The 23,078-nt window shown below is 33.2% G+C and overlaps 1 protein-coding gene and 2 non-coding genes across 3 annotated transcripts in view; 2 read left to right on the top strand and 1 right to left on the bottom strand.

Moving 5' to 3' along the window:
* Smp_164380 (putative camp-dependent protein kinase catalytic subunit) overlaps positions 1-23,078 on the top strand; it is a gene marked incomplete at both ends in the record, with an annotated part of 52,028 nt that overhangs the window by 10,499 nt on the left and 18,451 nt on the right. Inside the window, one exon of the mRNA XM_018798117.1 lies at positions 20,826-20,887. Coding sequence (XP_018653091.1) covers positions 20,826-20,887 — 62 coding nt within the window. The remainder of the gene's footprint in view (positions 1-20,825; positions 20,888-23,078) is intronic.
* Smp_tRNA_01703_Gln_TTG.1.1 lies at positions 7,940-8,006 on the bottom strand. The gene has a single exon. It is a non-coding gene (tRNA).
* Positions 19,369-19,435, top strand: Smp_tRNA_00694_Gln_TTG.1.1. Its single transcript has one exon. It is a non-coding gene (tRNA).

The following is a 23,078-nucleotide window of genomic DNA, read 5'->3' as shown; positions in this document are numbered from 1 at the left end:
CCGTTTCGTCTTATCATGGGACTCCTCAGCAGTGAGCATCGATAATCCCGCCGTCCAGTGCTTCCAGGTTTTCCATGATGGTCTAGCTTCAACTGACTCATGATTTCAACGATGAAAAATACTGAAATCTCCACAAAACCCCTTCTGATCTATGATTGTAAATTGGGCTAAAATATTCATTCACGTATTTGATCTAAATTTTCGTAAACACTTAATGGTTTCAACAACAATCTACTACTCGAGTTTTATTTGAAGTAGAATATTTGTTTAGTCTAAAATTTGTTTTCCTAATTAACTGATAACTATTATTATTGATAATCATCTTTGACTTTAATTCATCACATCAGATTACTTAATCAAATTTATAAACTAAACAACTAAACTTTAAAACTATATATCATGACATTCACTATTCACTTAAAAACTAACTGATTATAAGGTAATTGAAATGATTTAGCCCTTTCAAATAACTTACATTGTTACTCAATGAACTCACTAGAATAATTATTTAGTTGAAAAGAAAAAAGTGATTGAATAATTTTAGTTAATTTAGATGGCGTTATTTAATATTGAATGAATTCTTCTAGGTTTTCCATGGTGGTCTAGCTTCAATTGACTCATAGTTTCAATTATATAAAATTACTAGAAGATCGGCAAAACGTCCTTCTGATAATGATCATATGCTCACTAGTGACTGGCTCCATGAGGTATTTCCTGGAGTTCTAGTGAGAAGCAGTAACCAGTAGAGTTCAATCAGGTCTATTGGGAGATATAAACTCACTGAAGACATTGTTGAATGGTTGCTCAATTTCGTGGATTGGTTGAAGTTAGACATTAACATCGTTAGATGCCGACCAGCTCAGTGGTCTAGTGGTTAAGCGCTCGTGAGCGAAACTTATAGGTTCTGGGTTGAAATCTGGCGAGGCAGAATCGTGGATGAGCACTGCTGAGGAGTTCCATAATAGGACGAGTTGGTAATCCAGTGCTTCCAGGTTTTCCATGGTGGTCTAGCTTCAATTGACTCATGATTTAAATTATATAGAATAAAAATTACTTTCAGATTAGTAATATATAGTTGTGGAAAAAATCTATTTTCAATCAAAAGTCAGTTAGCAATTAAGTCCCATACACATGATAAGCACATTGTCTTAAGACACCAATGAACTTTGAAATACGACACTAATTATTACTTGTTTATAATTTCGAATTCCTTCAACATTGGTCCTAAGAAAATGAGTACCAATAGTAATTTTAGCTAATGACACTAAGTAGTAGAAGTTAGAAAGAAAAGTAAAAAAAATATTTTTATATCAGATATTCTTACTTACTATATTGAAATAGCTTCTTCTTTGCCTCACTAATTCTTCTTGTGTAACTTATGAATCTGTTATATTCCTAAAAGTCAAGTACAGTTCACCATTTACTTGGATACTTCAAGAATTGAAGTTTTCAAACTGACAACTGTATGATAAACAATATGTCATATTATTTCCTATTTTTTTGTTTATCAGAAAACTACCTTCTTCTATTTGTGATCATGATTTTTAAAAAAAATTTACTCAAAAAATCAAACAGTGACATGCATAGGATAATGTCATGTTCATTTATCATATTGACAGTTTATAGGAGATTAAAGATTGAAGTCTGTAACTTGACAGATAGAGCACATTAATGTTATTTGTCAGTTGATATTCATCAACATATTAACTGACATCCTACCGTAAATTTTGATCCCGTGCCATACAATGTCATAATACAAAAAATATATTACTGACCCATTCTGTTCGTGACTGGCTTCGTACAAAAAGGACTTTGATGTCTATACTAAATGATTTATACGTAGTAAATGATCTCAAATTATCTAGTCCTTAATTCCTTGCTGATGAGCAAGATTTTGTGCAAAACTCTTGTCTGAATTTTTCACCTAATTAATTTAAAGAATTTAACAAAGTATGTACAAGAAAACATATCACATTGACTCTTTGAAACGGCTAGTAGTTGATTCAGAGAAGAGCACACAGAAACACGTTGACTTTCATTATAAATAGGATAGTTATTTGTCTCAACATTTACTTCATATGTTTGGGCAAATTACAATGACCCTAATATCTTCTTACAAATTAGTGTCTCTAAAGTAACAAATCTTGTAAATACATTAATAATAAAATGAAACAACAAATAGTAACGGCAAACTTTGTTACCATGGTCAGCACAGATTTCAGGGCAATTTTGACTATTACTTAAACTTGTCTAACTTGATAAATACTTGGTATTTATTCAATCGTTGAATTGATTTCTTCTATATGTTTATGTGTGTTTGTAAATGACATAAGAAGAAAACAGTTAATGACTTAAGTATTTGAAGAAAGTATTATGGGTATTTGTATCTGGGAGAAAAAATCATACCTAATATTGTTGTAGATCATTGGTTAATATATTAATAATCAATAGACAATTATCAAATATGTGAATCAAAATATGATGATACGCCTTTTTTTACATTTTACTTACGTCTGTTACTCACAATGGAGCATAGGCCGCCGACCAGCATTCTCCAACCCACTCTGTCCTGGGCCTTCTTTTCTAGTTCTATCCAATTTTTGTTCATTCTTCTCATGTCTGTCTCCATTTCTCGACGTAATGTGTTCTTTGGTCTATCTCTTCTCCTTTGACCTTCAGGATTTCATGTGAGGGCTTGTCTTGTGACGCAGTTGGGTGACTTTCTCAATGTGTGTCCTATCCACCTCCAGAGCTTCCTCCTGATTTCTTCCTACACTGGAATCTGGTTTGTTGTTTCCCACAGCAGCTTGTTGCTGATAGTGTCTGGCCATCGGATCCAAACTATCTTGTGTAGACAACTGTTAATAAACACATGTATCTTCTGGATGATGGCTTTCGTAGTTTTCCAAGTCTCCGTGCCATACAGTAGAACTGTCTTGACATTTGTATTGAAAATTCTGGTCTTGGTGTTGGTTGACAATTGTTTGGAGTCCCAGATGTTCTTCAGTTGTAAATATGCTGCTCTTGTTTTGCCGATCTTCGCCCTCACATCTGCATCTGATCCACGGTGTTCATTATTATTTAGTAATTAATTTCTTTTACTTGCAAAATTATATAACTAGGTTTTTATATAAAAAAACAAAGCAACAGTTTTTATTACATTAAATATATCATTACTTAAATGAGTAACGTATATTTACTAATGAAATGATAAAATGATTTCTGTTAGGTTTGAAATGAATTCTACGAAACCTTGAAATCGACTCATTTGGCTTAGTTACAAAATGGTAAATCAATGTCCAATCGAAGTATATTACCTTCTTTCTTATTAATTAAGCTATTTAAATACCTATAAAGACCTTAGGAATCAAAATGTCAATATGGCCAATAAATTTGTGCCGTAAGTTAGCTTGTTAATTATAAAAACAACTATATCTCTATTCAATTTATTATTGACTGAACTGAATTGGTAATAAATAAAGATGGATAAAGGCTAGCTGTGAAATCCAAGATGCGCGTTTCGTCTTATATGGAACTAGTCAGTTGGATGTACCTACATCACAGAGTTCATGTCCACTCTGAGACTCGAACGCAGTACCGTTCGCTTCAAACCTCATCGTGTTATTTATTTAGGTACTGAGTTCTGATAATCACTTGCATGTGCCATGGGGTGGAGTTTAAATTCACTTAGTGTTGTTTACTTGTATCTTCCGATTGACGTTTAGGACTGCAATTGATCAGTCTCTTGCTGACGAGTCATAAATAGGATGAAACGTGCGTCCTGGATTTCAATGCTAACCACTGTTCATCTTTCCTTATAATGCTTATGAATTAAGGCAATAGCGAATCAGTACGCACAGGATGTACATATGCTAATAAGAGACTGATCAATTGTAGTCTTAAACATCAATGAGAAGATTGAAGTAAAGAATTCCTAGTGAATTTGAATTTTTAATAGTTTTCTAATAAGTTATATTGCAAATAATTTAGTGGTAAATTCGTATTTTTCCCCCACTAAAATTGGTCATATATCCATTCGTCGACAGCTGTTTATAACAATCTGGGAATTATTGAATGTAAATTGTATAGTTTATCAATTATAAATCTAAAACGAGACAAGTACGAATATGAAACAGAAATGTATAAACTAGAAAATTAGAACAGTTAAGTTTTCAAGGATAATGAATTCAGCTTTTTGTTTATTTGGTGACTTATAAAGATCAGCTTAATTTTGAGTTGATAAACTGTTGAAAATCATCCAGGAAGGAACAGCATTATCTATTTGGAAATTCGTTTCTGTCAAAATAGTGGATTCGTTTATCTCCACTACTACTGTGGTGTGGTCTACTTATATCCATATAAGTAGTATATGGTGTTGGTCAGACATAGAATGTACGTCGAATGTAGACGGTTCAGCAGGCCGGTGGAGTACGGGTGATGAACGTCCCAGGTGCCGGGTGGATGCGGTTGTTGGTGCCCCGGCAGGTCGACGGAGCTATGGAGGTCAGCGCGCCGCATACTCGACATTCTGACGGAGAGTTTGGCACAGACTGCAGTGGAAGAAGATAGCGGCATGGCGAGCAGAACCACCGCATGAACGAATGCTTTAAAGGGGGGACGAGTGTGGTGTGATCTACTTATATCCATATAAGTAGTATATGGTGTTGGTCAGACATAGAATATATTTTGGCAGAAGACCGATGAGGGAAGAACTGAAATGAAGTGCAATCGGGAGGAAAATGCACGAAAAATGGAATTAGAGAAGAAACAGTGAAGATTGAGACTATTGGTTGATAATTTGCAAATTAACTGTCCATTGTATGGTTTTCAGAATTTACTTAGATAGTCTGTAAGTTTCGCTTAGGTACATTCGATTGTCCCCAATCGTGTTCTGTTCACTACACTACTATTGACGAACTGTTTACTTACGTAAGTGTTCCGATTGGCGTTTAGAATCATTCTGATACTCTGTGAGATTTAGAATGATTTTCAAGCCAAATGATCTAGTAGGCAAGGAGTAAATAGAGCAAATGTACTCTACATCCACCATATGTATACGGTGAAAACATTTTTTTTAAAACAGTACCACACAATTGAACAATTTGAAACCGGAAAGAATTTTCTTGTAATCACCTAATCCTATGAACAAAATAGATGTAAGTGATATACATAAACTTATTTTCTGGGATTGTTTACACAGACTTATTAATTGTATTGTGATATGTGAAAAAGATCTACTAGCCACAATAACAACAATATAAAACTGAATTTTATCTCTTAAATGCAGAAACATCATTAACTGTTGACATATAGTACTGATGTTAAGTACCGTTTCCTTATATCTTATAACATCGGAACATTAAAGAGAATGTCTTTCTATGATGACTTATATTATTTCGTATTGTTATTTACGCTATAGGTGAATTTTGTCACTTGACAATGTTTATTTCTTCAATCGTAGTTCACAACTACTGTTTTCATAAAACTTTCTTCACACTTTGAATTCCTGCTAAGCTCTATACACTGAATGTTTAAAATATGATTTCCCAGGAGTTTAAAAGATCTTCTGAATCTATAGAAATCAAAGATTAAAAACGTGAAAGAAACTTTAGTTCTTAAGGCTAAGCTTAACTATAGAAAGCTGGAAGGAACTTAGTGGGTCATTGCCAACCTCGAACTTCCAAGTGCCCCTTGACAAGGTGTTCCCGAAATTTCTAGCACTTATTCAGTTAGATTAAAGAAGGAGGCTTCGATTGTTTACAGGAAACTTCCCATAGTTGATGACTTGCAGGAAGTAATTTTAGGGTTTTCCAAATGATATATTTTATTAATTTCATAAATTATTCATTTGGTAAATTCCCAGTTTGGCGTTGCGGAGATTGTTGAATTTCACTGAAATCATGAACCGATCAATGTTAGACCACCATTAAAAAAAATAACAGCACTAGTCGGCCGCTTCGTTCTGGTATGTAACTCTCGGGTTAAAATCCGATGTGTGGATGTGTAGATATGCACTGCTGAGGTGTCCCACACCTGTCCTCAAACTTAACTATGGTTTACCCCCAAAAAACCTGGAATGAAATGAAATATTACTATTTGAAGTGTGAACTCCTATGTTCCGAAGAAAAATTTTAAGAAATCAACTGCAGATAATGTTCATGATCATTTTCAAGGTGCTTAGTTTGTTGTATGTTATAGTTTAATATTCAGGGAAAATAAATATCAAGGTAAATCATTAATAAGTAGTAAATAACTTTACAATAATATTGCTACCTAGATTTTACACATGTTGCAATTTAATGAAATAAACCAATACCTTAGGTTTTTTTCCCTGTATTGTATACAAACTACTACACAATTTAATAAACAATTAACTTAACTATCTGGTTAGGTTCGTTGCATTTCCAGTTATAACGTAACAGAAAAACAAGTATTCAGTTGCTGAGTAGATGTAATGCCTACATTCTTATTTCAATAAGTTGACACAAAGTGTGTGTACATAATCGACTAATATATGTGATATCAAATTGATTGTTTGTAAAGAAAAAGTATTACTTCAGGATTTTCATAGTTGAAGGCGTGAGTCAATTGAAGCTAGACCACCATGGAAAACCTGGAAGCATTGGACGGCCGTTTCGTCCTGTTATGGGACTCCTCAGCAGTGCGCATCCACGATCCCACCTCGCCAGATTCGAACCCAGGACCTATCAGTCTCGAGCCAGAGCACTTATCCGATAGACCACTAAGCTGGTCGGCATCCAACGGTGTTAATATCTAACTTCAACCAATCCACGATTTTGAGCAACCATTCACTAATTGTCTTCAGTGAGTTGATATCTCACAACAGACGTAGTTTGAACTCCACTGGTCACTGCTTTTGACTAGAACTCCTGGATTTACCTCTCGAAGTCAGTCAGGTTTTCCCTGGTGGTCTAGCTTCAATTGACTCACGCTTTCAACTATGAAAATACTAAATCTCTACAAAAGACCCCTACTTAAGGATTGTTTATTATCTGCTATACTTATGATAAAATCTGAACTCTGCCCATATATTATTTATATTTTAAAAAAGGCTGAAATGGAAAAAGGATAACATTTTGACGATAAAATTACACCTGATTAGTTGAAATTAAACATTTATTCAAAGAAATTGACAACTTATATAAAATTCTGTAAAATGTAAACTATTTGTCTTGTATACTCTTATTTAAATCTACTTTACTTAGTACAAAACAGAGTGATAAAACTGTGTGTTAATTATGTTTCGCAGTGAGTCACATTTACTAGTTCTAGAAGTCAGTCCACAACTAAATAGTTAAGTGATAACTTTTTTGATAGTAATTAAGAATTGAATCCTACTAATGGAATTAACTCCTTTGAGATTGCAAATACATCTTGTTAATGAATGCAAAACATCATAGTAATTAAGTAGAGGACCGAATCCAACATTTTAAACATAAGTGAACCATATTTAGATATCGATTAAATTACACTCGTAGATATGTTACTAATGAGTTTGCAGAATTCAGTAAATATTAAAGTCTGGGGTATATAACAACGACTCTCAACAAGTGATTGATTAATGAGAACATTCTTTAATGAGAAATTACAGCTGCGGAAATACGTAATACAGAAATGATTTATAGACATACAGAAAGTCATGTTATAATATTCATACGAATTTGTCACAGAAGCAAAATTTTTTGAGATGAGCTTCAGATCTGTATACCATAGACATTTACTGTGAAACTGAAATATATACATATATCTTTCTTTATCGAGTGAAAGTTAATCTCAGTTCATTTAAGATACAAATATTTATACATAATCAATTAGTAAGCAAAGATGGATAGTGGCTAGCGATGGAATCCAAAACGCGCGTCACTTCGTCCTATTTGGGACTCGTCAGTTGGATGTACCTGCATCTCAGAGTTGATGTTCACTCTGGGACTCGAACCCAGTACCTTTCGCTTCAAACGTCATCGCGTTATCCACTCGGCCACTGAGTCCTGATAGCCACTTGCTTACAATGCTTGTGAATTAAGGCTATATTGAAGCAATACGCACAGTATGCACATATGCCCATTAGAGACTGACCAGTCGCAGTCTTAACACATCGATGGGAAGGTTCAAACAAACAATATTAAATGAATATAATCTATTAGGTTAAGAAAAAAGGTATGTTATGAACCTACAACAAATTGTACTATACTACTATAATCTTAACTTGATTCACAGTTTGATACCTAAATAATATATATATATATATATATATATATATATATATACATATTAATTAATTTAATAAATTGTTAATGATTCTACCATCCTATTTGCATATAAATATCCACCATATTCTCCTTGCAGTCACGTTCATCTATGTATCTAGTTGGTTGGGTTGTTTTTTTTTTGTTGTTGTTGTTGTAAATTCATTCTGGAAAAAAAAAGATCAATAAAAAGTATTACGTAAGTTAAAATAATTAAGATTTTGATTACATTTTTCATACATCAGTAAGAATTGACATTAAATGGTAACTTCAATGTTTCAATAAAATAATTTAATCTTGATCTTTGTTTAGACTTTAAAAAAGGGGGAGAATAAGACTAACAGATAAGATAGTAATGATGGCATATAGGTAAATTATTGTTGTTGTTTTTAAATCTGGCTGTTTGTGAATATGTTATAAATTAGTGTAGACAATCATCAGAATTAAATTCACTAGGAATTCTCTACTTCAATCTTCTCATTGATGTTTAAGACTACAATTGATTAGTCTCTTATTGGCATATGTACATTCTGTGCATACTGCCTCGATATTGCCTTAGGACATAAGCATTCTCAACAAAGATGGATAATGGCTAGCAGTGAAATCCAAGATGCGCGTTTCGTCCCATGTGGGACTCGTCAGTTGGATGTATCTATATCACAGAGTTGATGTTCACTCTGAAACTCGAACCCAGTACCATTCGCTTCAAACGTCATCGTGTTATCCACTTAGCTAATGAGTTCTGATAGCTACTTGCTAGTACAATGGGGTGAAGTTTAAATTCACTTGTTATTGTTTACTTGGATTTTCAGCATTGATACATATGAACATGCATTATGTTTATAATCTATGAATAAATACTGAACTGATGAAGGAAGTACAGGGAATGCACACACATTTAATGTAATTTAACAGTGTTTTTAACTTTGAATATAAATTATCAACAAAGATGTAAATTGAATCATTCACCTTAATCGTTTATTTTATTGACACTATTCAAGCGCCTCTAACTGATCATGTTTTTAGGATAATTAAGAATGTCATAAACCATGATAACATTTTGAAGTGATTAATTCTATAGATTGCTATTAGAAAAGTCAACGTTGGCGATTTCTGTTTGGGAAATCAGTTTAATTGTAAACTTGGTTGGATTATTCTGTAAATTGCTAACAAATTCTCTATGATTATGCTAACGGTTTGATATATACCCTAACAAATACGTGTTAAAAATAACAAATATATATTATTTAATCATAGCCGGATTCAATGATTTATAAAACATATGTTTAAAGGATCACTAGATTGAACAAAAAGGCTGTGTGCCAAATTTCAAAGCTGACTAAAAAATCATTGCAATATGATTGTAATTTTAAACTACATATTACTTACATATACTGCAGTTTTTATACAAATTCATTTCCGAAGGGGGGTTTTGTGGAGATTTTAGTCATTTTTTTTATGTAGTTGAAATCATGAGTCAATTGAAGCTAGACCACCGTAGAAAACTTGGAAGCACTGGACGGCCAACTCGTCCTATTGTGGAACCCCTCCTTGATCCCGCCTCGCAAGATTCCAACCCAGGACCAATCAGTTTCGCGCGCGAGCGCTTAACCACTGGACCACTGAGCTGGTCGGCATCTAACGATGTTAATGTCTAACTTCAACCAATCCACGAAATTGAGCAACCATATCACCAATGTCTTCAGTGAGCTGATATCTCCCAACAGACCTGGTTGAACTCCATTGGCTACTGAGAGGCGGGATCGTGGATGCGCACTGCCACTGAGGAGTTTCACAATAGGACGAAACGGCCGTCCAGTGCTTCGAGGTTTTCCATGGTTGTCTAGCTTCAATTGACTCACAATTTCAACTATATAAAAATATTCATTTCTTTAAAACAATATGGTATCTGAAACAAATATAAATAGATCTGTGTTACCACAAATCCCATCAGCATAATCGAACAATATTAAGAAGATACAAAACAGTGAATGAGAATTTAAAAACTATCCTATACTGCATTTCTATTTGTATTTAGTCGGAATGCTCCAACCAAACACATGAGCTGATTCAAAGTAAACATATGATGAAATCCTTGGACACATTGTTGTTTTCTACATTCATAACCTATTATTCATATTCATAAATAAATGTAAAAACTAATTGCCAACAATAAACTTGCTATTCTATGAACAGATGGACATCTTGAAGCAAAATGTAAAAATAAATTAGACTAGAAAAAATAGTGTTACGTTATTTGTACATTTGTGCATGGGACTAACGTTAATGTGTTGTATCTGCATGGAAAAATGGACTATATATACATATATATATTCTTTTCCCTAGAATACATTTATGTATTTATTGTGTGATTTGTCTAAAACAGCCTGAGATTTTCATGTATTCTACAAACTATACAAAAATGGTGTCAGAGTAATGTACTACATCAGTACCATTTTTATGAAAGGAAATACGCACACGGACATTTTTTTTCTCGGAATGTAGTCGAGAAATTCGAGTGTTAATGTAGTTGTGTTTTAAAAAATCTTTCAAATTTTCTTGACCATTAAATTGTTTCATTGATAGGTTGAATTTGTTCAGTATCTGTTAAAATAGGCTTTTATAACAATGAAGAATTTTTGTTCTATTCATCTACTATGGTCACCAAAAGCATGTGACTATTTCAGTTCGCTAGTTAGTTAAAAGGAACTGTGATGAATTAATTAATCATCACAGAAAAAAACATGAGACGTCCAAACTATATAGCATACAACAAGGCTATCAATTGGATGTAGGTACATCCAGTTGACGAATCCCAAATAGGACGAAATGCTTGTCCTGAATTCCACTGCTAACCATTAGCTATCTTTGCTTATAAGGTGATTAACTGTTTAGAAAATGTTTAGATTATTTCTAGGCGTCAATATTATGAACAAACTTAACATATCAATAAAACATACGTTAACAAAAATACTTCATTTTTACTTTATGGATGGTGGATAAACTAACTGAACAGGTTAGTTGGAACTCAACAATTTTTATTATTACAATACCTCATACATGAATTGTCTCTACGTTTTGCTGAAATAATTTTATCGGTCGGGTTAAGATAGGTATTAAGCTTATTATTCCTCTTGAACAGTTCCTTCTCTTTCAAAGTGTCATGCTAATGTGAACTCGTGAATCCAGCAGAGATTCACCTTCATGCTTAGAGACCTAGCATAAGACGAGTTGTCCAAAGACCACTATGTTAAGTCCTTATGGTCCACACTTCCTAATTTAATCAGTGTACAATAACACCATCATATAACGGCATAAGAGTTGTTCAACATAGTTGATCTGCAGTCTCGAATTAGTTAGCAGACATAATTATTAGAATAGAATGTTTATGAAAAATTTTCAGAGTGCATATCTTTTCACAAGTTCACCACCAGCAACTTCATCTCTAACAACTAAAATATATTTGTCAAATAATGAAAAAATAACTACGAGTAAATATTTTGACGTAACAAAGTCATATGGAAATCGCACTTTTAAACTGATCAAAAAACACAACAGGTTTCTACAAACTTTAAGCTATGCATGAAGAATAAGACTTTCTTACTTAGACTTGTTCAATAGTCATATTCCCTGGTTTGTGATCTTATTTGTAACAAGGGTGAGGACTCAGTATGATCATCTTCATTTTGAACGTGAATGCTATCTTACAATACTTATTCATTTTCGCTGTCTCAACTACATTATGTATGGAATTGTTAACTGATGATCTAAGCTATGTTAGCAGATGAGAACTTCTTAATTATGAACCAGCTACTTTATTTTACAGCTATAAACATTGGTAACACTGTCATGAATCCACGTATTCGTAATCTTTCTTCAAATCTTCAGTATTAAATTGTTTCGTATTTCCTGTGTTTCAGTTTCATCCGATCTTTTCCAACTAGTCATTTATGTGTAACTTTATCGGTCATTGATATTAGTATTTTTACTCAATTTGTTTGTATTTTCTCAACATACTTTGACCATTGTAAGCAAAGATGGATAGTGGATAGCAGTGGAATCCAAGATGCGCGTTTCGTTCTATTTGGGACTCGTCAGCTGGATGTACCTGCATCTCAGAGCTGATTTTCACTCTGGGACTCGAACCCAGTACCTTTCGCTTCAAACGCCATCGCGTTATCTATCTTTGCTTACAATTCTTGTTAATTAAAGCTATATCAAGGCAATACTCACAGTATGCAAATATGTCAATTAGAGACTGACCAGTTGCAGTCCTAAACATCAATGGGAAGATTCAAACAAACAATACTAAGTGAATTTATAATTTGACCATGTTTATGTGATTTGTGATAACATAGATTGATACACATTCGTGTTAGTCTCTACACTGTTCAAGGCTGATTATGTTAAAAGTCTATGTGTTATTGAATTTTTATGTAATGAGTACATACAGGCACAGTATCTTATTCAGGGAAGTAACATGGGCATATTCCAAGTATGAAATTAGTTTAAATTCTTGCTACTTTCGTTTCCAGATTCCCTTGACATTACACAACATCTTTACCTCATTTCATAGTTTTACTGATAATATACAAGTCAAACTTATTGACCTGCTTAACTTAATTACACTTCTAATTGTTCACACTAATCATGCTAGCAGGTTAAGAGATCAATTTTCTTTGACTGTAAATATTTTATATTAAAGTGAATGTTTGGCTAGTTTACATTACTTACTCGATTTAATAATAAGCCATAGAATCCTAATACTAAATTATGTGTATAAAATGAATATTTATATATCAGAAGGGGTTTTGTGGAGATTTAGTATTTTCATAGTTGAAATCATGAGTCAATTGAAGCTAGACCACCATGGAAAACCTGGAAGTACTGGACAGCCAACTCGTCAGCACTCCTCAGCAGTGCACATCCACGATCCCGCCTCGAGAGATTCCAACCGAGTACATACCAGTCTCGCGCCAGAGCACTTAACCGATAGACCACCGAGCAGGCCGGCATCAAACGGTGTGAGTGTCGTTCAGTACTTCCAGGTTTTCCATGGTGGTCTAGCTTAAATTGACTCATGATTTCAACTATGAGAATATTTATATTTTCATCGTATATGAGGAATAACAACAACAAAAAATGAAAACCTACTCCTTACATAAAGTAAACATAAGTAAATACATACTAAGGATATATATTTTTTTTACAGAGTGTTAATTTATATTAATCTATAACCTAATTTCAATCTTTATTCAAGCTGAACAGAAATCTCCACAGCATTATTGAAAAATCATTGATATCATGAGTCGATCTAAACTACACCGACTAATGAATTCAACTGTTAAAATACTACGATCTCCACAAATCCTTGTACCGATGAATCATTGAATCTCATCAGTTACAAGAGTACATAGAATTACTGCACAATATTTGAATATGTACACCGACTTCTCATTTTAGTGTTAGTTTTTTCCTCACTATTCCGAATGTTTAGATTAAATTACACATAAACAAAATAGTTAAATGAATACATTCTACATACATCTTTAGTTTATTTTCCGAATTAGATAGTCAACTGTGTTAACATTTCTATCATCAGTTCATTTTTTTGCTGAAAATTAAACAATATAATAAACATAGATGGCCAGTAGATTGCGGTGTTATCTAATACCTGGGTTCCATCCTCTTTGGAGCCCATCAACTGGATGTATCAGAGTTAATCTATCATTTCGAGAGCTGGACCCATTATCGTACGCTTCAAACTCCATCACATTGTCCATTTAGCTACTGAATCCAGATAGCTAATAGATTGTATAAATAATACAATATAGTTTTCAGACTTCTTCTTTTTCACTTCAATGCACACATAAATTTTTCAAAGAAATAGGTTGAACACTAATTGTATTTCGACACAAAGTCTTTTGCTTAATTTAATTATCATGCTGGTCGGCGGCCTATACTCCATTGGGAGTAACAGGCGTAAGTAAGTAAGTAAGTAAGCCTTAATCTATTTAAAATAGGCTCATAGAAATGTTGAATTGAATGGAGTAGATCTGGTAATATTTAATTGCCTCATTGAGCTTTACATCATTTAATATATAAAGGATGTATTAACTTAGCTATTGTAGCATAAAGACATGTTTAAATTATTATAGATAATTCTAATTGCAGAATGGGATTGAACATAAAATCGAATTTATCAATTACATGTTTATGTGCTCGTAATTAAGCCAAACGTTTCGTGTGTTTATGAGTGTGGGCTTTTGGCGCCATATACCTTTTAATTGATAAATTAAAAGATAAATAGGTATCTTTAGTATATCTTTAAAGAAAATAACACAAATATCAAGGTTATTTTATAAAACTTTTTCTTCCAACCTGTATAGTTGATTTTATTCACCAGCTGTTATAGTTATAAGTAAATTTGCATAAAACCTACAAAGAAATTTTGTTTTTTTCTTACTGAGACAATTGCTAGCTAGCAACAATTTTAAATTCAAGTTGTTGTTCTTGTTATCATAAATTAATCAAAAATACAGTGCACCTTTTTTACATTCTGTTAAAGTACTATAGTTTCTTGATTTTCAATTGGCTTCGAACATGTCTCTACTGGGAAATGATAATAATAATGGAGTTTGTAAGCAAAGATGGATAGTGACTAGCAGTGAAATCCAGTTTGACGCGGGTTTCGTCCTATTTGGAACTCGTCAGTTGGATGTACCTGCATCTCAGAGTTGATGTTCATGCTAGCCACTATCCATCTTTGCTTATAATGCTTGTGAATTAAGGCTATATCAAGGCAATACGCACAGTATACACATATGCCAATAAGAGACTGACCAGTTGCAGTCCTAAGCATTAATGGGAAGATTCAAACAAACAATATTAAGTGAATTTAATAATGGAGTTTCTTTGATTAATGTAACTTCCATTTCAGTATATACATTATATCTGATAACAATGATTGACTGAAACTTATTTATATTTAACAAAAAATTAAATCACTTAACTTTTAAACATCATATGAATGTATCATCTTCATTAGTTGACTATAATCAAACGGTAAACAGAACCGATAAAACTTGCCTAATAGAATTATTGTCTTTTTTATTATCTGATAGGCAAGAACCATTATGTACATATATAAAGAGGTAAAATATTTGGCTGTATTTGTCTGTGATAATATAAATTTTACATTATTTATTGACAAATGGCTAGTTCCTTTAATCAAGGGAAAACAAGTAACGAACAAAACAAAATCTTCTTATGAAATATGATAAATCACCCAGTTGTTTTCCGACATGTCCGAAGATAAATTATTAGAAATATCTGCTACTTATCGACGTTAGGCCCGTTATACATTTATGTTATTGGATTTTTGTTGATCTACTTAGCGAAATAGCTTAACTAAAAATGTAAATTACTGAATTTTAAATTGATTAAGTGCAACACTCCAGTCACGAAACTAAGAGATCTTGTGCATGGTTTCCGTTTAAGCTGTATCCATTTACTGTCTAAGATAAGTCTCAGAACTCCCTGTCCCTTATTGGCTCTATCTTTAAATGGACTAATCCTAACAAACTAGTCATTCAAACAAAGCAAATATGTACCACTACATTTTACGAATAGCCAGGTATCGAATTCCACTAACCAGAAGGTTCTAAAATTTTGTTCCAAATTCGTTAAAATACTAAGAGGTCTTTTTTCTGTTTCAGCCTACAAACTGTAATTTTTTTGGTCAAATTGAATATCATATGTTAGTTGAAGCGAATTAGCATTATTTTTAAGACTACAGAAATCTCGTAGGTATTTTAAAAATTCCAGAAAAGAAACTTCTGTTCCATTCTATACAGAATATTCGCTTTTTCTAATAGAATTTACATCAGAAGGGGGTTTTGTGGATATTATAATAATGTTATATAGTTGAAATCATGAGTCATTTGAAGCTGGACCACCATGGAAAACCTGGAAGCACTGGACGGCCGACTTGTCTCAGCGTGGGACTCCTCAGCATTGAGGAGCGGGACCGTGGATGCGCACTGCTGAGGAGTCCCACGATAAGACAAGTTGGCCGTCCAGTACTTCCAGGTTTTCCATGGTGGTCTCACCTTAATTGATTCATGATTTCAACTATATAGAATTTACTTCAATTGAGAAGTGTTTATAGGTTTACTATAATTGATATTCTTTCTCTCATTAATGACAACCTGTGACATGAATAAGAGCTGAATTCGAATATCACCCATTATGTAATAAATAATTTGTTTAGTAACTGAGTGTATAAATAAATGTAAGCTATATCTGAAAACTGTGTACATGATATAATTTATACAACCACTGAATATTAGTATCATTTTATTTAACTCAGTTATCTTTAGTTATCACTAATTTCAAATGATAGAACTTTAGGTAAACATTTTCAAGGAATACCACATATATATTCATTCATCCTAAGACACCTTTGGATGATTATATTGACTTCACAAATGAACATGTATTATTCAAAGCCTAATGATTACCTAACTCAATATAAATTACTGGTTTAGTGTAGGAGTTAATTGGACAGGTAGACCAAGGCATATTATCAGTTCACAAGGCTGGTTAAATATAAACTTTCAGGATGAATTTCATTAGTTTCTTATTATAACATACTACAAACGTCGTCATCTTTCATGATTTACTAAACTGAAACCATTAGATTAGAACTGTATAAAATCATTGAACATATAAACAGAAACATCCACAACACACTTCTGGATAATTTTGCCTAAATTTTGTTTTAGCATCATTATCAAAGGTCACTTTTTGTTTATTTTCGGCTTAAAAAAAAAAAAGAAAAACACACTAATCTAGTTTATAATTCACGTATCTTTTTAAAAAAATTAAAAAAAAGGCAAATCATATTTTGATTTTAACATTCATTAAGGTTGATTGACAGAAATGTTGTTTACTTGAATATACATAATGCATCATAACATTTTAACTGTGTCTTTAATAGATAAAGGACCATTCAATCAAAAAGAGGCTAATTTGACTTAGAATTTACTGATAATGAATTGGTTTTCACTAGGTATTCTGTTAAAGTCTGAATTCAAATATTATGACCCAAGTTTCTGGGAAATTCTATTGTTCATGTAAACAATTGAGGGAAGAGAACACATATATATTAATTATTTTGAAAATAAAACCCCTACCAATCAGTTATAAATAGTTGAAATCATGAGTCGATTGAAGCTAGACCACCGGAGAAAACTTGAAAGCACTGCACGGCCAACTCGTCCTATTGTGGGACTTTTCAGCTGTGCGCATCCACGATCCCGCCCCGCCAGATTCGAACCCAGGACCTATCAGTCTCACGCGCGAGCGCTTAACCTCTAGACCACTGAGCTGGTTGGCATCCAACGGTGTTAATGTCTAACTTTAACCAATCCACAAAGTTGAGAAACCATTTCACCAATGTTTTCAGTGAGTTGATATCTCTCAGCAGACCTAGTTGAACTCCACTGGTCACTGCTTCTCACTAGAACTCCAGGAAATACCTCTTGAAGTCAATCAGGGCCGTTTAGTGCTTTCAGGTTTTCTACGATGGTTTAGCTTCGATTGACTCCTGATCTCCACAGAAAACCCCCAATCAGTTATCAGTTAATTAAAAGTAAATCTATCGCTTAGTTATTGAATTGTTATAGCTGAAGCTTTAAACAATGTATCCATCTAATTGCTTTTGAGCATCTAGATACCACCATTATCCTTAACTATATGACCTAAGGAACAGTAATATGTAATAATACTTTTTAGATGAAAGTGATGATAAACCATTAAGTAAGTAACATAAATAACAAGATATATGTGGATCATATTTTCGGAATTTCTAATTTAGAAAAAGGTTGAAACACATTATTGTGAAAAGTGACAGATTTAAGATAAAAAATAAGTCTCACATTAGCACAGTTCGAATCTCCATGGTAATTTTAACAACTAAATCTCTAAGGTCACCGAACAGTTGTTCATTCTCCAAAAAAATAACATTTAACTCGTATATATATCAACTACAAGTTGAAAGTAATACTGAGATAATTTTACAAAATTTATGACCATATATTAGTCCATTCAAAGAAAAAAAGAAAACAATCGGTTAGATTACAATACACTACAGAATTTAATATTTTAAATACCAATAGTCAACCAACTTAAAAGTGAATGTATGTCAGATGCTTTTAGCTAGAGGTCTAGACCTCTTTATTCAATGATTAATAGTTTGTGATATATCAATGTTGGATATTAACAAGCTAGCTACAAGGTCTCTCCATCCTGGGTGTGGTTTCATACACTTCTGTGGGCCTATACTGCCATCGAGTGTGCTTAATTTAGGGCAAAAGAACTCGGTAGTTTTCAGTTTTTGTTTGTAATGTAAACTTTAAAGTGTCTTTGTTAAAATTACAAGGCTATGCAAAAACTTTCAAGGTTATTCAACCAATGGTTAAACGTTTTTGTATGATTTATCATTTTTAGTGAACACTTTAAAACGGATATCGTTTCTCATGTAGATTCTAGAGATAAAAATCTTATCAAATGAAGATTATGGAAGGTTATTTTATCACAGACTAATATATTAAAATAAATTAAAACACCTAAAATTTCGTCAACGATGTCTTTGATGACATAAAATTCACTTCGGAAAAGGAGTCGAACAACAGATTATCGTCCTTGGATGTACTAATCACCAGAACCGACACAGGAAAACTGGAGACTCAAGTATATTGGAAGCCGACCCACTCTGGTCGAATACTCAGTTACAGTAGCAACGACCCGAGAATTCACAAAACTAACTGCGTACAAACTTCATCCAATAGGGCGATAATACACTTCAACACACTTGCAGCGCAGAAAACTGAATAAAAGCATCTGGTGACTATCTTTTAAAACAATGGCTATCGATGCAGATTTATTAAGTGATATCAATACCACTCATCAACAAAAACGGAATCGAATATGGGAACCAACAAATGGATCATCCTAATATGTGTAAAAGGCATGTCAGAAATTACAATGGTATTGTTGAATCAGTTTAGAACGTGTGTAGCACATTAACTAGCAAAATCACTTCAAGCAATCTTATGCAAAGCAAAGGATGAAATGTCAAAAGAAGAGAAACCGAACATCACCTATAAAATTAACTGTTCCAATTACGTAAAACACTACGTCGGGCAAAGTGATAACCCCCCTTTCTTCTTCGCTTGCATGAACATCAATTAGCGATAAAACTTCATGATGTATCCTGGCTTATATCAGTGCATGTGGACAACCCTGGAAACACTTTCGACTAGAAAAATGTTCAGATCTTGGATAGGCGGAATTCTAAATGCACCAGGGAATCTTTAGAAGCTTGGCACTCAGGTTAATCAGCAGTCAACAAACACATCGAAATTGATCCAATCTATCAACCAATTAGGAAAATCATGTGCAAATATAATACCAAGAATCAAATCAAAGGGAGATACAGTCAAAATAATGAGATATACAATGACAGATTAGAGGTCGACAATAGCCGATCAAGGTCAAGGTCGACAGAACAAGCTGTTATTCATATGTAGAGAAATTCAAACACGTCACTTCCACCTGACGTTTGTGCTGATGTTGTTCGAAAGAACAATGAAAGCTCCACGACTAAACCATTCAGCTTAGTGAAAAAAATTCACCTAAATTCTATCATTTACAGTGTTCGTTGCATAGAATTACTTTCTTCAATTATTCATCATTCTGTGTAATTCACTCAATTTAAATAAACAAAGATACAAAATAAAAACCAACAAAACTATATATTTACTTAATATAAGGGTTTGTTATAATTCCTCACAGTTTTTTAAAGTGTTTACATTAAGAACTGACATATTAACTACGTGGGAAAAATTAGTTGTAGCACAGAACTACTCACTGAAAATGAACGCACGCATACAATAATCCACCGATAAACACAGAAACTGATTAATTGCTTCCTGGATTCCACTGCTACCCACTACCTATCTTTGCTTATAATGCTGGTGAAATAAAGCTATATCGAGGCAATACTCACAGTACACACATATGGCCAATGAGAGACAGACCAGTTGCAGTGCTAAACGTCGGTGGAAAGATTCATCTACATAATACCAAGTGAATTTTTATGCTTCATTGTCCAATTATCCGAACACTCTTCATTACGCAATCTTATAGATTTTATGAATGTTATTTGACCATTTATAATTTTCAAGTCATTGATCTCTTTTTCCATTATGAAACATGAATTCAACGCTTTGTTAGTCTCATCACAACTACTACACCTTTCACACATTTTACTTATTATGTTTATCTATGTAATATATCCTACTGTTATCACTGACTTATAAATTGCCTTGATTGGTTTCATAATATCGAAAATGTATATAAATATTATTGTATATTAGAGTAAAGCCTGATAAGGATCTAATTGAAAACAATATTGTTTGCTTATATATATTTTAATTTATCACATTAACCATTGTTTTCTATTTTTCTTTTTCGTTTACTGATTCATTTTAGTTGGCGACTATCTCGAAAAAGAATCTCGTATATTTGAACAAAAATGGTCACACCCAACACAAGTGAGTTATGCAAATTGAATAAATCAAATATATATCAAGGACATTCTGTTTCATTTGTTTAAATGGTGATGATTTAACAAATATAAAATTCAAAGCTTATTCTTTGTCTATTCCGTTTATGGGTCTTTTTTATTTTGTTTTTAATATTAAACTCTCGGTTAATTGAAATATATTCATATCCATGGATGGAATTTTGTGCGCCATTTTTTAAATTTGTTTACATTCAATTCGATAGTTTCCTTGACCACAGTGTTCAAACTAAATTAGAGATGGTGAAGATTTGTAGCTCAGGTGGATGATTTAGGTGGAGTTTTGTTTTCTGACTAAACCATCCAGCTCAAAGAACAAAATTCCACCTAAAACTTAATTAGATTATAAATGAGCTTATTTTTCTTATTTTGACTAAACGAAAACGTATTTAATTTCACTTAGTATTATTTGTTTGAATCTTCCCATTGATGTTTTTGGACTGCGACTGGTCAGTCTCTAATTGGCATATGTGCATACTGAGCGTATTGTCTCGATACAGCCTAAATTCACAAGCATGGTAAGCAAAGATGGATACGCACAGTATGCATATATGCTAATTAGAGACTGACCAGTTACAGTACAAAAACATCAATAGGAAGATTCAAACAAATGATACTAAGTGAAATTAAACTTCACCCCATTGCACAAGCAAGTAGCTATCAAGACTCAGTGGCCGAGTGGATAACGCGATGGCGTTTGAAGCGAACGGTACTGGGTTCGAGTCCCAGAGTGAACACCAACTCTGAGACGCAGGTACATCCAACTGACGAGTCCCACACAGGACGAAACGCGCGTCTTGGATCCCACTGCTAGCCTCTATCCATCTTTGAAAACGTATTTAGTTAACTACTCATATACAATACAGGCAGATTGAAACTGTAATACATGGTATTCGGTTAAGACCACGTTTTTCTAATCAAGCCAACAAGACTATTATAAAACTGACACTGAAAACTACGTTAGCTTTTGGATTTGATTATAAAATTTCTGTCAGTCACATTTAAGGGTTTATTCAAAACACTAGTTTTTAAAGTGGCATTACAACTACACACTATTTATAACTCAAATTTAAAATTACAACCTAATTAATAATTAATGAACTTGCATTCTAGTGGTGGTTTTCAAACCTATCCTCGAAACTGGTACTCATCACTTCAGATTCCATCGTATTGATAACCAGACCACTTAAATACGATAGGTAATATTACTATTCACAGGGGAAAATCTATGATGAAGTTAAAAGTTCAGACATCTAGGAAAACGTTCAAGGAAGACATATACTAAAAAGAGACCATTCAATCCAGTTTTGAATATGATCTGAGGTAAAGTGAAAACCTTTAAATTTATAAAAATTCTCAGAATTCTTGTCCTTCTTGTTTCGATTTTCGTTTGACTATTGTAAGGCCTGGGATAGTAAAAAGCTGGTTTCCGACCTTGTTGAAGCTCTCAATAATAACTCAGAAACATTAAACTAATGACCCTTAAGTAGAATATATCTTAGGGTCGTGACGTTTAATTCTTTTAACCCACAAAGTTATGTGAAACTCAAACGACGTCAGTATTAATGAGCACTTGTAAGAAAGTAATAAATCAATAGAGAATTTTTTTCAAATCTAATAAGTAACTTGGTTTCTGTAAGTGAAAATACAAAAAATCGTCATCTTATTGAAATCACAAATAACACTCAGTTTGTAAATAAACATACTTTCCCTTCGAGACGTTCACTCTTTGATGACTTCGAGTAGAACCTTGAGGTATGTGATTGCTGGAAAAGTGTGAAGAGAATCGTGCGAAGACAAATCTAGAAAGAAGTAAAAACAGACAATGTGAATTAACAATTCCCTCAATAAATCCATATAATCCATGTAATATATAGGCGGCCTGTTTAAACACCTGGGCTACCTGTTCCTGTCATCTAGATACTACAACAAGTTATCTAATTTTGTTTGTTTTAATATATCATTATGCCTATTAATCGCATAACCTATTCAGGTGCGTTTCTGAAAAGTGTAAGATCTTTCGCTGTAAAGGTTACAGAAGGTCTAATCAGAGATATTGTGGTTGCTGGCAATATGCAGCGAGAAGAATGTACATTATCCAGATGTCGATTGACTGGGCTGCTAACTTCTAACTGGCGATCACTCAATATTTATCGTCAGGA

The sequence above is a fragment of the Schistosoma mansoni genome, chromosome 6 (assembly GCF_000237925.1).
Source record: "Schistosoma mansoni strain Puerto Rico chromosome 6, complete genome".
In the NCBI taxonomy this organism is placed as follows: Eukaryota; Metazoa; Platyhelminthes; class Trematoda; order Strigeidida; family Schistosomatidae; genus Schistosoma; species Schistosoma mansoni.
The sequence above is the reverse complement of the archived record's forward strand: the minus strand, read 5'-3'. Positions and strand labels throughout refer to the sequence as shown.